General features: G+C 43.7%; 3 protein-coding genes across 3 annotated transcripts; 1 reads left to right on the top strand and 2 right to left on the bottom strand.

Moving 5' to 3' along the window:
• Window positions 1–2,702: 2,702 nt before the first annotated feature.
• Window positions 2,703–6,078, bottom strand: KCNRG (potassium channel regulator; the record flags this gene model as incomplete). The annotated part of the gene is made up of 2 exons (XM_079971140.1): window positions 3,291–6,078; window positions 2,703–2,949 (listed from the first exon to the last, which is right to left on the bottom strand). The coding sequence occupies exons 1-2, from the start codon at window positions 3,863–3,865 to the stop codon at window positions 2,703–2,705; spliced, it is 822 nt and encodes a 273-aa protein (XP_079827266.1). The 5' UTR covers window positions 3,866–6,078.
• A 147-nt stretch (window positions 6,079–6,225) lies between these two features.
• TRIM13 (tripartite motif containing 13) lies at window positions 6,226–8,415 on the bottom strand. The gene is made up of 2 exons (XM_079971138.1): window positions 8,271–8,415; window positions 6,226–7,533 (listed from the first exon to the last, which is right to left on the bottom strand). The coding sequence occupies exon 2, from the start codon at window positions 7,525–7,527 to the stop codon at window positions 6,301–6,303; it is 1,227 nt and encodes a 408-aa protein (XP_079827264.1). The 5' UTR covers window positions 7,528–7,533; window positions 8,271–8,415; the 3' UTR covers window positions 6,226–6,300.
• Window positions 8,416–8,974: 559 nt separating this feature from the next.
• Window positions 8,975–16,626, top strand: SPRYD7 (SPRY domain containing 7). The gene is made up of 5 exons (XM_079971141.1): window positions 8,975–9,215; window positions 12,990–13,106; window positions 14,043–14,209; window positions 14,783–14,885; window positions 16,006–16,626. The coding sequence occupies exons 1-5, from the start codon at window positions 9,080–9,082 to the stop codon at window positions 16,101–16,103; spliced, it is 621 nt and encodes a 206-aa protein (XP_079827267.1). The 5' UTR covers window positions 8,975–9,079; the 3' UTR covers window positions 16,104–16,626.
• The last annotated feature ends 387 nt before the right edge of the window (window positions 16,627–17,013 follow it).

Raw genomic sequence — 17,013 nt, forward strand, 5'->3', positions numbered from 1 at the left:
TTGGGGCTAGATGGGGAAACGTTATTTCACCTAGCCCCAACCCTCAGCAGATAATGCTATTGGAACTTACAATATATTGCTAAACTGATTAGGTTCAGGTTCCATTCACCTTGCGCCAAATCTCAGCTTCAAGGGCAGATTAGAAAACAACTCCAATTCCAGAGCTCAGCAGTTTTGTGCTACAGGCAGTTTCACGATCGTCACCCTTGTAGGGCAGTGCTTTTTTTCAGGGGGCACTCAAGGGTACGCAGTACCAGCACATCGTTTGTTGTTGTTAAAAAGTGTGGCACTTGCTGTAACGACTTCATGGTGAGTATGGGCATATAGGGAAAAAGCACTGCTGTAGGGCCCCAGTCTATATCCTTGTGTAAGCTAAGTACTTCAGAGAGAGTATGGCCTTAAACTTGTGCCTGGTAACTAACAAGAGGTGTTAAGGAATAGTTTGTGCATTCATGTGACAATCACAGAGTGGTTCGCTTGCAGTGATCATCCATAGTTAATAGGTTAATGCTTCTAACGGACTCTGACTCCTCTATCAGTGTAGCTAGCTTATAGCCAGAAAAATGCTGGAGAAATCCTGCATTTACAGTAAGTGAGCATTGTGTCAAAATATAAAGACAAATGGCCTAATACATTTTAAAGTATTTGCTTTATGTCATATATCAAATCTCTTGTTACCTGGTACAGATCAGCAAAGAGTTCCTTTTCCTTTAAGCAGTAATGGGAAGAAAATTTTCAGCAGCTGAAGCTTTGCCTGTTATTGATGCTTTGTCAGAGAAGTTACATTTCACAACATCCTGCTTTGGGGGCAAAGGGCATTTTATAGTCTGTGCTTTAGCTGCAAACACCCATTAATTGGCTGTCAGATAGAGTTACTCAGGAAAACTCTTGATAAAAACCAGCAGTTACACTGGAATGTTTATTGCCCTCATCGAAAGCTGGGTGTGTTCTCTTCTCTCCTCCATTCTCAAGTCAAGGCTTTCTCCTCCCATTCATTATGTTCCGTGCATGGCTGGCCCAAGACATGTTTCTGCCTGAGGCAAAGAAGATGGCACCTCTGCATTCCACATGCAGAAGCTGACAGAACAGCAAATTGACACTGGAGGGACTCTCAGGGTACCAAACCGTATGGGAAACAGCCTTACTAGAAAAGCTAACCAACAAATTGAAATTAGCACGAGGACAAACAAGAGAGGATGCCTTCCACCCTGGAGTGGCTCCCTTTTATTACATATACAGCCCAAGGAGACAACAACATCGCCTCCCCCCTCCTGCCCCAACAGCATACAAATCAATATGGCTAACTTGACCCAACAACCCCTAGCCACCCAAGGAGACAACAACATCGCCTCCCCCCTCCTGCCCCAACAGCATACAAATCAATATGGCTAACTTGACCCAACAACCCCTAGCCACCCAAGCCATGAACAAAACTCACTGGGAACAACCATGCCCTGGCCTCCCCAACAGTGTTTGATACTCCCATTGTTCCAGTCACATTTTGCCACTGGCAACCCCACATCTTTCTCCCCCCAATCTGACAGTGTCTATGACAGCAACATCTCACACCAAATGTAATTGACCTGTGGATAGGACTCTATGAACTGAAAACAGAGACGTTATATGTATGTTTGTTATCAATGACAATCTTTCACAAAAAACAAATTTAAAAAGCACTCATCACAGGATAACATCCTTCACTGCACTTTAGGACAACATGTGGGCTTAGGGAGTGTGGGCATCTCCATCCAGAGATCAAAGATTACAGATTTCAGTTCCTTTCCTAACCAGAAAATCTACGTGGCGTATAATCCTGATTACTGCAATGCTGTAATGATACAAGATGATTGCTAAATATGGAAATTGCAAATGAAATGTCTTGGTGCACTTATTTCGGATCAACCATTCAGACCATGATGCCCTTGTTCTCTGTGAGGATAAGTATACTCATAGAATAGAATCATAGAATCATAGAGTTGGAAGAGACCACAAGGGCCATCGAGTCCAACCCCCTGCCAAGCAGGAAACACCATCAGAGCACTCCTGACATATGGTTGTCAAGCCTCTGCTTAAAGACCTCCAAAGAAGGAGACTCCACCACATTCCTTGGCAGCAAATTCCACTGTCGAACAGCTCTTACTGTCAGGAAGTTCTTCCTAATGTTTAGGTGGAATCTTCTTTCTTGTGGTTTGGAACCATTGCTCCGTGTCCGCTTCTCTGGAGCAGCAGAAAACAACCTTTCTCCCTCCTCTATGTGACATCCTTTTATATATTTGAACATGGCTATCATATCACCCCTTAACCTCCTCTTCTCCAGGCTAAACATGCCCAGCTCCCTTAGCCGTTCCTCGTAAGGCATCGTTTCCAGGCCTTTGACCATTTTGGTTGCCCTCCTCTGGACACATAGAATCATAGAATCATAGAATCATAGAGTTGGATTTACCTTGCAATAGGTCCAGTAGCATGTGGTAAAAGCAAATAATATAGTAGATAGAAAAGTTTTTTCATTGGATGTGATAAAATTAGGTATCTGGTTATTTTAAGAATGAAGTAATTTAGACAAAGTTCCATATTTACCATTCAAATATCCAGTATTAGAAATCCAACAAATAGGGTATATTGACATCAAAAATATGTGTGCTGCTATTGTAATAATTTTTAGCCTTGTTAATTTCACACTCGGCTTAAAAGATCTTCATTATTCATTTCCGTTTGTGCACTTGGATTGGCTGTGATATAGTGGTGCCTTGTTGTGTTTGGCACATACTAATGGAAAAGGTATCTGGCTGCCTTTTTCTTTCAAAACTATAACATTCAATTTTTTCTTCAGCCGAGACAGTCCTAGTGCTTATTAAATGAAATCCTTCTTTGAGTAATAAGTCAACCAGCAGGCCCAGCACATTAGTTCCATTAATCAATTTCCTCTGATCAGGTTTTATAGAAACATATCTGGAAAAAACCATGAAAAAATGTTAGTGCCAGCATGTACCAGATAGTATACACCTACACTTGGTATTTTGCCTGCTACCAGTGCAATAAAAATGATCAGTAGCAGTCTTGCCTTAGTTATTGCACATGCCTAAATATAAACTAGAAATTGATTAAAGCAGACAGCTGAGGTATAAGGTATATGATGAATGTAGTAGAATTAGAGTTGGAGCAGGAAGAACCTATTTGTATGAAGCAGGGTTTAAAAGAGAACGTCTGAAAAAGGTACGAAAACTTGTCAGAGTTGCATGAGAGTACATATGCTATTTGTATTGTGTTAGCTTTGAAATTAAGAAAAATACCTTGCTATAAACTGATCACTGTAGTCAGTGCCACACTGGAAAATGACATCATGATGGGAAGGCCTCTCCAAAGAAAGGGGAATCAACGGCTTCTGTGAAGGGTCATTATGGCTTTTCCAAGTTGTTCCAACAAGCTTTTCTGAAAATACAGTGATTCTTCCAGCCAGTTCACCAATAGTGATGCTACAAGAGCCAAATACCCGGAAAAAAGCTTGCATTTCTTGGAGCAAGAATCGTATTTCCAAGATCTCTAGTTTTGGTTTCAACAAACTTTCTGCACTCAGAAGGTCAGCCAGAGAGTAAATTTCATAGAAATCAGCCTCTCTCTGCAGCCTCTGGTAGTCTGAGAAGTCACTGGGCAGAGAAAGCTGTCGTGTTCTTAGGAAGTCCAGGATATAGCTGAACAGAACTCCATCACGGTCTATAAAGAACTGGCCATTCACCAACCTACATTCTAAGTCATTGCCACCCAACATCCTTGCCAATCTAGATTCAGGGAATTGCTGCAGCGTAGAACGCCATGTTGTGAATTTCACTCCTCCCACATTCAAAATGCTCACATCTTGATTGTTCATTTTTCTCTTCTCCACAGGAAAACAGTGTCTTCTGGCAGTGTCTCCAAACTACATACGTAGAGGCCAAGAGCAAATCCTGTCCTGTGTTATGGGAGAAAAAGGCTGAGCAGACAGGATTCCCCAGCAACAACGCTGAAGTGTATAGTTTTGTTTACAAGGCTGGGTTGGTTGCTTGGGAACCAAAATACTGCAACTGAAATAAAGCATCATTTTAAAAAAACATGTTGAAAGTCAACCAGTGAGATCCTGACTGGCCAGAATAGCATCCAGTTTAGGACAGATCATGACCTACTTCCTTCACCCACAACAATCTACCCAAATGAGCTGCCTATCTGTGAGGCAGATATTCACAAATGCTACTATAGCTCAGTTTTGTGATCAAGGAGCTACATAGGCCTGTCCTGAAAGCAAACAGATTTGTAAATTCCTATATTGGGCTACAATCCTAACCCTTTACCTGGGAGTAAAGACTTACTTCTAAGTAGACATAGTGGATATTTCACTTTGGGGACAGAGGCTGATCTTAGGATCAAATTCAAAATTTTTGTTAAGATAAGCAGCAATTTGGTATTGGAGTTCTCAAAGAACTCTCGGGTCACCCTAAAGGATACTAATATGCCAAACCCTGGGTACGTGTGGGGTTAGGGGAGGAGTAGTAACTCTGGTGGGGGACATATCGTGTTCATTTGAGGGCAGTTTGTCCACCTCTGGGCCCCACCCTGCACTCAGCTTACTCGCAGCTCGTAACTGTCAGCATGGGACAGTGGCCACAACTCAGGAAATTCCTTCAACTTGCCAGCTAATCTAGGTGGGGGTAGCCAATTGGTCTCAAAATCCTTTGTGGATTTGGGACTTCCCTTGCATGTGAAGATGGGCTCCAGTGGATTAAGCAGACAGGAATAATAGTGGGTCCAAACAGTCAAGGTGGTTTCTGCACGTGCTGTAGAGGCAAGTGAGGGGCAGATGGGGCTCATCAGTCTGGGAAGGGAGCCCATGTACTCATCTAGCAAGACAACTCTCTGATCCTAACCATCTGCTGCCTTGTAGGATATCTTTGGGAGAATAAGCTAAGCAGTAAACCCTACGAAATGTGGAGAAGACTCCCAAGATGGCTTCTTGTATGCCTCCTTCCACAACTCCTGCAGCCAGGCCGATGCCAAACAGTGCTCTACTTTCCTTTGGACCCCATCAGTGAGGCAGAGGGTGGGTGGGTCTGGACAGCCCAGGACCTCCAGACCCCTGGCAATCGGCCCAACACCCAAGTGACAGTAATGAGTCTGACTCAGAAACAAATGGATCCCAAGCTGGCTCAGTGTCTCCCAGAATGCCCCATTTTGGAGCTTCCCATCAGTGGTATCTTTTTTCAACTAAGGATTTCTGTACCTTATAGGACAGAGCTGTTTTGAAATTTATATAGTACTTTATATGACAGAGCTGTTTTGAACAGGGCGGAGGAAGACTTTCCCTCCATCGAAACCTCTGGAACAGTGTTTGGACAGCAGGCTAAGATGGCCTGATCAGCACCAGCAGCCTTTTTTCTTCCTCCTTTTAACATCCATCCTGAAGTTTTCTCAGGAATTCAAAAGATTGCACACCACTTTGTAACAATTTGGTTGGCCTAATTTATTTCCCTAATATGAATTTAGATTATATAGTTTGGGTGGGATTCACCTAAACAGACCTGTCGGCAGAATCCCTGGAAAAGGATTTCCACAACAGGGCTTACCCCCTCTTCTGCCCCTGGTACTCCTTGAAACTGGCTTGGCAGCATGAGAGAACCCCCAGAACAGCACATGCAGGGGAAGGGGTTACTGCTCTGCCTGGCAAGCTGGAGTATTTGCACGGAATGAACAACTGGAAAAGTGTGAAGTTGAATTCCACCCTTTTGGATCAACACAGCTACCTTTAAAGCCAGTGAGACTTACTTTCAAGACAGGGTATATTTAGGGTCAGCGTCTAACTAGAAACAGTTTTTTAGAAGTTAATAGTATGTATTTGTTCTTTCACATGTACATCCACATCAGGAATTGTTTTGCAATGTGCTGTACTTCTGAAGTTTGGTACATCAGTGGTTATTACTTATATACTTGACCTCACAACCTATTACTTACACATTTTCTCTCCATGTATCCTTCTTAACGTTGAAACTCAACAGCAATGCACATACCGTATTTCATGAATTTTTTTACATAATCTGCAATGCCTATTGATTCATACTGTACACACAACTGATGCCTTTCACCTTGGGAAAAACAAGATAAATTGGCACTTTTTACCTAAGTAGGTATCTCCTTTCAAATTCAATGTGCAAAGTATTTCCAATTATCAGTAGTTGGACCTGAGAAAAATGACATCAATGATTGCTTAATCACTTTTTAAGAAGCTTCCAAAGTAATCAGTTTCAACATACTTTTCTTATTATACAAGGGTAGAAGTTACAAAATTTTGTATTTGCACATAAATTGGGCAATATTATCCAACATCACAAGGGTGTAATTTACACATTTTTCACTCAGAATGGCAGCACCACCAGTCATCTTCTCCCAGTAGATGATAGCATGATCTGCCATCTCTGCTGTGTCTGCCAGATAACCTGTGCCAAATGCAGATATAAGTATTTTCCAGTGCTGGAGACTGTTAGATAGAAAGTCCATAAAAAACATCTGTGTGGCAGCAAGTATAAGGAAGGAAAGCAAAACAATCACAATTAACTTATGTAAGGACAATGAAGAAAATGCCCAGTTAAAAGTACTTTTTTCCTGAGGTAATGAAAGTTTGTCCACATCTGCAAGCTTAAATTGTTCCCACTGGCTTGTATCAAATCCTTTCATTGTGGAATTGATGTTGACAGTAAGACAAGGCAATTTGGTTTCCTTGATCACCTTGATTTTCTCTCGGAATTCCTGCATCTGTTGCAAAAACACAATGGGTTCAGACACCTCTTTAAAGGCTTCGGCAATATTAAAAGCGGTTCGTTGTTCTCGTATAATAGTGTTCAGTTTATTAATTTCTGGATCGTATGCCTGCATGACTGCAAGCTTCATTGTCTCAAAATCTGAAAGTATCTCATTCTTTTTTTGTTCCAGTGTATACTGCAATTTCTCAAAAAAATCTTTTACTCTGTCATAGTCCTTTGTCAGCATCTGGAGGGCTTTGCGCTTGCTGGCTTCCAGGGTGTCTAGCCGAGAAAGTGCATCCCCACAACGCCATGTTTCAAAACCCTGGAACAATGTCTCAAAAGCAAGTTTTTCCTGAAAATAAGCATCTTCAATAGAACAAAACACATGCTTTATATGATCTCCTCGAGTTGCACAGATACCACATATCAATTGTGTGTCTGTTTGGCAGAAAATGTTGAGAGGCTGACCGCTGTGTACTTTACACACAGGCATCTTTGAGGTTACCTTAATCTTGTTATATTTCTCTACAATACCTTTGAGGGAATAGTTGACTTGCAGGTTGTTAACCCCTGTCACAGTGGTTTCCTTCCGACATGTTGGGCATTTGAAGAGAGACTGTCTCCAAATTACATTCCGAGCATTTCCTTCCAAAATCCCTTCCAAACATTTCTTACAGAAGTTATGTGAGCAGGGTAGGGCTCGGGGATCCTCAAACAAACTACAACAAATGGGGCATGTAAGATCTTCTTCAAGGAGCTCCATTGCGGTCTGTAATAAAAGGAGAGAATTCAGAGAATTATACTGTATAATGATCACAATCTAAGAAACTCAGGCATCTTGTCTGCCATCCTAGGGGTGTATTAAGTCCTTCAGCCAAAGCGGTGAATGTTTAAATACTTTATTTCACAAGAGATGTGGAGAACAAATTCTACACCTGCTAAAAATACCCAACTATCAAAATTCTGCATTTGCTTTTCACCTTCCTTTCTCAGAGCTAGGCAGGGCACCACAGGGATGGGGAGGTGCCTGCTTCGTGCCCCCAGACTGTGCGCCCGGGGCAACGGGCACCACGGCAGTCCCCGTCCCCAATTATATGCTGTTGATTCGAGCCCCCCATTGGGCAAAAGATTCCCGCACTGCAGCGGGTTGGACTAGATGACCCAGAGGATCCTCCCTTCCAGCTTTACACTTCGGCGATTCACTTTCGGCGCTAGGCGAAAACGTTCCCATATAACCTGTAGCCTTTCCGAAGCGGGTGGGGGTGTTTTTAAGTTTTAAATCTCTGGGGGATTTCTTCTCTTCGTCCTCTGGGCCACATCAAGAGACCCGCACATTCAAGGAATAAAAGTCAAAGTAACCTCGCCCCCCCCCCCCGAATGACCAGACGGGCCCTGGCGCAAAGGGCGAGGAGCCGAAGGCCGCGCCGCCTCTTCACGCCCCGTCTCCCTCCGCCGCCCCCCTCGCGCAGCCCCGCCGCTTCTCCGTCCCGCTCGAGTCCCGCTCACCAGCCCGTCGCTCGGGAGGCCGCAGAGCCGCCTCGGCCGCCCCGGAGGCGAGCAGGCCCGTCTCTAGGCTCCTCGCCCGCCCGCCCGCCCGCCCGGGCCTGCGCTGCTGCGCCTGCGCACAAGTGCTCGGTCCCTCTGCCCGCCTCAGAGACGCTGGGCGTGGCGCGCTGGAGCCGCAGCCGAGTCCCCGTCCCGCCCCCGGGGCTTGTGGCACAAAAAACCCACGGCGACCCCTTAGGATTATTTATTCCATGATCAGTATTAAATTCACACGCCGCCCTTTCTGCAAGGAAAGCGGCCTGGAAGGAAACTCTGCCGCTTAGCGACGCGACAGGCGACGCTCGGCCCCCCGGGGGGGCGCCGGAGGGCACCGGGCTTCTGTGGGGATTTGGCGCAATACGGGGCTGTTCGGGGGCAGGCGCGGGGAGCAAGAGCCTCGGGAGATGAAGGGCCAGTCGCTTCGTGGGGGAGTCAGTCGAGAGACGCAGCCCAGCCTTGTGGAGGGGAAGGGGTGCCCGATGTCGCCGGGACTACAGCTCCCATCATCCCCGGCGGCTGGCCCTTGTCGCTGGGGATGATGGGAGTTGCAGTCCCGGCGACGTCGGAGGCCGAGCCAGGGCACCGCGGGCAGGCAGGCAGGCAGGCGGCCGGCCGTGTGGGACTCGGGCTCACACAGGCACGGGGCGGCGGCGATGCGGAGCCTCTCCCGGCGGGGCCAGCAGCACCGGGCGGGCGCCTAGGCTGGGGCGGCGGCGACGAGGGGCTCCGGCTGCGCTCTGAGCGGGAAGCCGAGGGCGGGAGAGGCGGCCATGGCGGCCTCGTCGGGCTCTTCGGCGCCCGGCCCCGTGTGGTGCTGCCTGCGCTGGGCCTGCTGCGGAGACGCCGGCGGCGGACATATCGCCCTCAAGGAGATGCCGCTGGTGCAGCTGGACACGCACCGGATGGGTAAGCGGAGGCGGGCGAGCCCAGTCCGGGGGGAAGGCGGGCTACGAAGACGGAGAGCATGATTAACCCCCCCCCCCGATTGCAGCGAGCCTTGGGGCTGAGGCAAGATGTCTCTGCCCCCGTCTGCCGAAAGCCCGACGCTCCCCACTGGGCCTCACTGTCTCCCACACTTCATATGTATTGGCTCTCAGCACAGCTAAGGGATGGTGGGAGCTGTAGAACAACAACATAGTTGAGAAAGGCCGGTAGATTTTAGCAATACTATTTAATGCTAGACTAGAGTGAGTAACCCTTTGAACACCCACCACCCCCCAGAGGGGAGGACACACAGCCCACCTGGGGAAATGCTTCTGCTATATATTTTCTCTCAACTGCAAAAGGCTTCCTCCCATAAATTGTTACCCACCCTGCCATTTCAGTTGGGAAATAAATTCTTCCTTTTATTTTCCGCCTTCTTCCAAAGCTTAGCAGAAGAGCAGTGGCTACCTTGTTATCTTACTTATTTTATTTTTTATTTCTTTAACTTCTACACTGCCCTTCATCTGTGGATCTCAGGGCAGTTCAAAACCTTTCACTCGCACTCGTAACATCTGGTCAGAATCCTATTAAAAATAGGTTTGATTAGCAAGAAAATTAAGTGGATGCCAATAGTTGATTCAGCCTTGACTCCTCTTGTATACCAGGCTGTGTACAGTGGTGCCTTGTGTTGCGTAACCTCAAGGGTACGGAATCTTTGAGTTACGTGTATACTGAATCAAATTCTTTCCTGAACTTCAAATAAACTGAATCTACTGCATTTTTCTGGTCTGGAGCACTAAGCATCATCTCATAGAAATCATAGAATCATAGAGTTGGAAGAGACCACAAGGGCCAACCCCCTGCCAAGCAGGAAACACCATCAGAGCACTCCTGACATATGGTTGTCAAGCCTCTGCTTAAAGACCTCCAAAGAAGGAGACTCCACCACACTCCTTGGCAGCAAATTCCACTGTCAAACAGCTCTTACTGTCAGGAAGTTCTTCCTAATGTTTAGGTGGAATCTTCTTTCTTGTAGTTTGGATCCATTGCTCCGTGTCCGCTTCTCTGGAGCAGCAGAAAACAACCTTTCTCCCTCCTCTATGTGACATCCTTTTATATATTTGAACATGGCTATCATATCACCCCTTAACCTCCTCTTCTCCAGGCTAAACATGCCCAGCTCCTTTAGCCGTTCTTTATAAGGCATCGTTTCCAGGCCTTTGACCATTTTGGTTGCCCTCCTCTGGACACGTTCTAGTTTGTCAGTGTCCTTCTTGAACTATGGTGCCCAGAACTGGACACAGTACTCCAGGTGAGGTCTGACCAGAGCAGAATACAGTGGCACTATTACTTCCCTTGATCTAGATGCTATACTCCTATTGATGCAGCCCAGAATTGCATTGGCTTTTTTAGCTGCCGCGTCACACTGTTGGCTCATGTCAAGTTTGTGGTCAACCAAGACTCCTAGATCCTTTTCCCATGTACTGCTCTCAAGCCAGGTGTCACCCATCTTGTATTTGTGCCTCTCATTTGTTTTGCCCAAGTGCAATACTTTACATTTCTCCCTATTAAAATTCATCTTGTTTGTTTTGGCCCAGTTCTCTAATCTGTCAAGGTCGTTTTGAAGTGTGATCCTGTCCTCTGCGGTGTTCATCCACATCTTTACTTTGTTCTTTGATCTAAGGTAGCAGTAGGGAATCTGTAATTACCCAGGGGTTCATAGAATCATAGAACTGGAAGAAACCACAAGGGTCATCTCTAGCTCAACCCCCAGCAATGCAGAAATCTTTTGACCAACGTGAGGCTTGAACCCACAACCCTGAGATTAATACTACAAGTTTGAGAATCTCATAATCCCTAACCACTGACTATGCTGTCTGGGGCTGATGGGAGATCTGATCTGGACGGCCAGAAATTCCTTATCTCTAACCGTGGCAGGTTTGAGATAATGGGGATAAAACAAAAGGGGTAGTCATTTGAGCATCTATTTTCTCAACTGTGGGGTAGGCAAATCAAAAATGTACCAGTACCACACAGATCCAAGACACACTTTCTACATCCTTCTGAAAGAGAAATTAGGAAGGTTGCATAAGAAAGAAAAGATGTCAACTGAACTGTAGTGATAATCAAAACAAAAACAAACAGGCACATAACTTCTTTTACTGCCCTGGCAGGTAAGTTTTTGATACTTTCACTCTTGATTTGAAAGATAAAGTAGGAACTCCTGCTTTCCATTACTTCCCCATCCGTGTTTTTTCTAGGGAAACATATTTCACAACCTGGGGACTGCTTCACACATTGAATTTCATACTCTGAAGTGATGTCTGTGTGTGCTCCCTTGTGTGACAACTCAAAACACCTCTTTCACAGCATGAACATTAAAACATGATTGCAAATATATGCTTTTTCTACTTTTTATATGTGGTAGGAGTAATCAGGATTCATTCACTGCTGGAGTGTATATATGTTAAATGCTATAAAAAATATAAAAAATTTCCTTCCAGTAGTATCTTAGAGACCAGCTAAGTTTGTTATTGGTATGAGCTTTCGTGTGCACATACCAATAACAAACTTAGTTGGTCTCTAAGGTGCTACTGGAAGGGGGGGAAATTATTTTGTTTCGACTAGAGCAGACCAACAGGGCTACCTACCTGTAACTAGAGCTATAAAAAATAATTGTGTAAATGTCATGTGAGTAACCACAGGTCTTCTTCATATCCAGGAGTGTCTGTCCGGCATATCAGGTTTCCATGATCCTGGATTAGGACATAAATGCAGATTATAATAGGACAACTAATTTTTGCCCCCTTCTGTTATAAAACAATGTGAATTATTGCTGAACAGAGTGTGAGGAAAATCTCAGGACAAAACTGGAGTTATACTGGGAACTGTTTTTTCTCTATCAAGAGGCGTTCCAGTCTCTTTGGATTTTGAATACTTAACTGGAATTAATTTAGAGTAAGCATCAACGTTGTCTTGTTTTGGAAGAGTGCATGGATTTAATTCATAGACTAATGAAACTCCTTAGAATTTTACAGTTTAAAATTAAAGTAATTCAAAGGCACCTCTAATCCTTAACACACTATCACACAGTATAAAGACTGGGCAGAAACTGTAACTCCCTTGGCTTCCCAGGGCTTGTCCATGGTGGAATTTAATGTGGATTTGAAGCGTCTTGGATTTTCTAATAATTTTTGTCAGCAGCAGCCTCACAATAACCTCTATCCAAGTGGCAGCCTGCGCTCCTCCCACCCTTATTTGGGTGGGATTTCCCCACAGTTTAAGGCTACATTCTTAAACATATTTATAAGGTAGAAAGACACAATGAACATAGTATGACTTGGTTCCGACTAGATAGGCATAGGACTGAGCTGCATAGCTGCAATCCTAACCATACTAAAAAAAAAAAAAATGTGACAAAAACAGAATAACAATAAAGAGGGGACATGTCTCTTGAAACTTGTTTTGTCTTTTTAAAATTGTTTCTGTCTTTTGGGTTAGTTTTCCCATCAATGCAATTATCCAAGTTTGCTGGTATCATTCATATAGCAAATTATCTTTCTGTAAATCTTTCTGCCTTCCAGCTATTGTCAAGCATGCTGCTGATAGTAAGAATTTTAATAAGTTCTTGCTTAAATGGGAGCAAGTTTCTCTGAAATCAGTTGGACTTATTTCCAAACATACTTGTTCAGAATTGTGCTGCATGTCTTAAATGGAAGTTCAGAATGTTTCAGTTTGATGCTTTTAATTCTGCAGGAACAGATGTTGTCATTGTCAAAAATGGACGACGAGTATGTGGTACGGGAGGCTGCCTAGCCAATGCTCCTTTGCATCAGAACAAGAGCTATTTTGAGTTTAAAATCCAGTCTACAGGTCAGTCAAAAAGTTAACGCTCGCAAAAATTCATCATGTTTTGCTCAGATTGGATTCAAATCGCTGAGTAAAATCCACTGTTGCAAGAGCAGGCTCCTGCAACCACCCTGGGACTTCATCCTCCTCTCGCCTTCCATCTTGTGTCCCCTTACTGCTCAAATCTGAGAATCATAGATTTATATGAAGGAGAGCCAACAAACTGAAGCTCAATCCAGATAAGACTGAGACACCGTTAGTGGGCAGTTTCCTAGACCAGTTGAGGACTTTTACTGTTTTCATTAAATTATTCACACCAGGATAGCAGTTCACAAGATAATTTCTAATGTAGCTATTGCAATAAAGTTATTTTTTTCCAGGGAGGTGTTACGAAGTCAGCTCCTTGCTAAGGGTGCAAGGTATCCTAGAGAGACTTCCACTGGTTCAGTCCTAGCACCTCCACTTAAAGTGTCAGATTGCCTGAGACTTTGGAGAGCCATTGCCAGTCAGAGTAGAACCAATTGGAGCCCTTGTTAGCCATGCTGATTTGCAAAATACTTTGCTGGCAACCAAGGGTTCCTTCAGCTTCCTTATGGAGCCAGGTTGCAGCACCTCATTGCCCATAATTCAGTGTAGTTGGGACCAATTCAAGATGAGGGTTCATTAAAAAAATTGGCAAGGGCTTTTAAAAGGGTTCTGTTGCAGTTGAGGAGGGGCGGGAAGATAAAGGTTTGGTTTGACTTCCTGATCAATATATGCTCATAATTTCACCTACTGTCATGACATAGCACAGTCAGTTGTGTGTGGAAATAAGCTACTTGGGCAAGGCTGGGGGGATGTCTTGCAAGTTCCCCCAGCTTTGCCCATTTCCACTGTACTACACTAAAGTACATTCTCTCTCTCTCTTCTCACTTCTCCCATGGCTGTGCCATTCCATTTCACCCCTCGCCATGTATTCAGGAATCTGGGGTATTGGTGTTGCGACTCAGAAAGTCAATTTGAATCAAATTCCTCTTGGGTGTGATGTGAATAGTCTAGTACTGAGAAATGACGGAGCTCTGTACTACAATAATGATGAGAAGAACAGGTTGCCAGCAAACAACCTTCCACAAGAGGGTGATATTGTGGTGAGTTTCTTTCAGTGTTGCTTATATGAATCTGACCAGAACTGATGGTGTTTCCTCCAAGCCAAAGCTAACTTCAAAGCAGATGTGATAATCTCTGCTATATATGTGTGATAATCTCTGCTATATTTGCAACAACAGAGTCCAGTTAAGCTGGTCTTTATGTAAAGTTGGACTTTAATACAGAACCCCAAGGTCCTTAAAAGGAACCTGTTGTTGCCATAATTCAGGCCAAAGGAAGAGCACACATTCAATCAAATTTAATTCATAATAATAAATCTATGGCCTTTACAATGTGGTGGAGTGTGTGGGTTTTTATGTATTTTGTGTCATTTGTATTTTTATGTTGTGAACCACCCTGTGATATTCAAATGAAGAGTGGTATACAAAACAAACAAACAGGGCTGTGGGTACTTGACGTAGTGGGGTATTGGATGTAAGTAGCTCCCTGAAAATGTTCATATTTGTAAAGTAAGTTTGTAGCTCTTATAGCTGTGAAGTTAATGTTGAAATGTTCACAACATTCAGAAGTAAAATAAATAAAAGTGGAGTCTAAATGTCACATTTGTGTTACAGGGAATTACATATGACCATGTAGAACTAAATGTTTATTTGAATGGGAAAAATATGCACTGTCCAGCCTCAGGAATTAGAGGAACTGTCTTCCCTGTGGTATATGGTAAGTTTGGGTTCTCAGGACTTATTAACACTTTGACCTCCCTACTACACAGCTTCCTATTTTCCACATAGACCAATATTCTGAGAATGGGCTTATATTTTAATAGAACATTCCTACCCCCAGTGTGGGATGCGGGTGGCGCTGTGGGTAAAACCTCAGTGCCTAGGACTTGCCGATCGTATGGTTGGCGGTTCGAATCCCCGCGGCGGGGTGAGATCCCGTCTTTCGGTCCCAGCTCCTGCCCACCTAGCAGTTCGAAAGCACCCCTAAGTGCAAGTATATAAATAGGTACCAGTTTATAGCGGGAAGGTAAACGGCGTTTCCGTGTGCTGCGCTGGTGCTGGCTCGCCAGAGCAGCTTCATCACACTGGCCACGTGACTCGGAAGTGTCTTCGGACAGCGCTGGCTCCCGGCCTCTTAAGTGAGATGAGCGCACAACCCTGGAGTCGGACACGACTGGCCCGTACGGGCAGGGGTACCTTTACCTTTACCTTACCCCCAGTGTAAGGTTCCTTGTAGTCTCTAGGGTGGTCTGGTGGAGAGTTGGACAACAGCTTTTCAGAACATCCACTTGAGACTTGTTGATCAAGAACTTGGACCGATGGCCATAGCTGCTATTCTTTTCTAACCATGGAAGATTCTTATCATTGCTCTGCATAATCATAAGGACCAAAGGTGGTGGTTCCTTTGGGATTTAGGCCACATCATCTTTTCCCCCTGCCTTAACAACAACAAAAAGTAGTTCTTTGTGCTCAAATGGGTAGTGCTGGGTGAATTTTCTTATTACGCAAAGGTAATTTGTTATTAAGTGCTATTCACCTGCTCACTTGTAATGTGTAAGAATTGCTTTCCAGTGTACAGGTAGAGAGGCTTTTGCAAGCTGGATGAGAACAGGTCAGCTGTTTATGTGCCACAAATATTTGTGAGCTTTTAACTTTTGTTGTTTGTGTTGCAAGGCTTTGTTAGACTCCATCATAATTTCCAGGAGTATTGTTCTGCATTTTGTCAACATAAGTAATATTTTAATCAAGAAAACAAAGGTTAAGTCTCTGCCAAGGCTGGTTGAATGTGAAGTATGCATATATGCAAGTTTTCACTATTTTTTTCTTCCTTCTTATAGTGGATGACAGTGCCATTTTGGATTGTCAGTTCAGTGAATTTTATCACACTCCTCCAGCAGGGTTTGAAAAGATACTCTTTGAGCAACAGATTTTCTGAATGTCCCTACTGAGGATTTACTCCCTAGCACTTTCTACAAAACCTATTCTTTTAAAGCTTCTCATTATTCCTAGGACACAAACTTGTATTTAGTAATGTTTAGGTGCTTGGGGTGGACAACCATATTACCAGAGAAGTATGTTGCAAGTGTTAGATTTGACTATGGTTTTGTAACATGGACAATATTTCCATTTGATGTAAAGGTATGCAGTCCACTACACTGTGATCCCTGTATGCCCATGATGACACTGTTCAATACATTAGTGTTATATGCTGTTACATTCTTAACAAGTCTGAGAAACCACACAACAATTTATGGATTAAAAGTATTGTCCACAGCAAGTGTTTCATCTTTTTTTCTAGCAAGAGATTTTAATAAAAGTGTTCTTGTGTTAAATTAGGGCAAAATGCCGACTATAATAAGCGAAGCCAACCTCTCATTTAAAGTCTGCTTACTGGAACAAGCAACTGTGGTGAATAAATTTTTTGATGTTGTAATAAAGCATTTCTTTTGAACTCATAATTAGTTCTTTGGGGGATATTTCATTTACCTCCCCCAGAAAATAATAAAAAAAATTATAGGTTGTTTTTTTCTCCTGTTTTTGTGAATATTTTAGGTTGATTTTCTGTGTACTCAGACTATCAAGAATTTTGTAAAGCTAATACTATAAATCCAGAAATCTGAAGCATGTTGTACATGGACTGCTACATTAAAATAAATACTTTTTACCTCTGAGAAAGATTTATTGGGAATAGTCCACAGGTTGTTTTTTTAAAAAGTTTGTACTTCAACATAGTTGCCCCCCTTTCTTTGCTACTTTCTTTATTTGCTAATTGTTGAAAATCATGTCTTTGCATTTCAGATCCTTGAATATATTATCTTAATTCTGTTTGCAAGTACAGTAGATTG

This window comes from Podarcis cretensis, assembly GCF_951804945.1.
Source record: "Podarcis cretensis genome assembly, chromosome: 3".
Taxonomy (NCBI): Eukaryota; Metazoa; Chordata; class Lepidosauria; order Squamata; family Lacertidae; genus Podarcis; species Podarcis cretensis.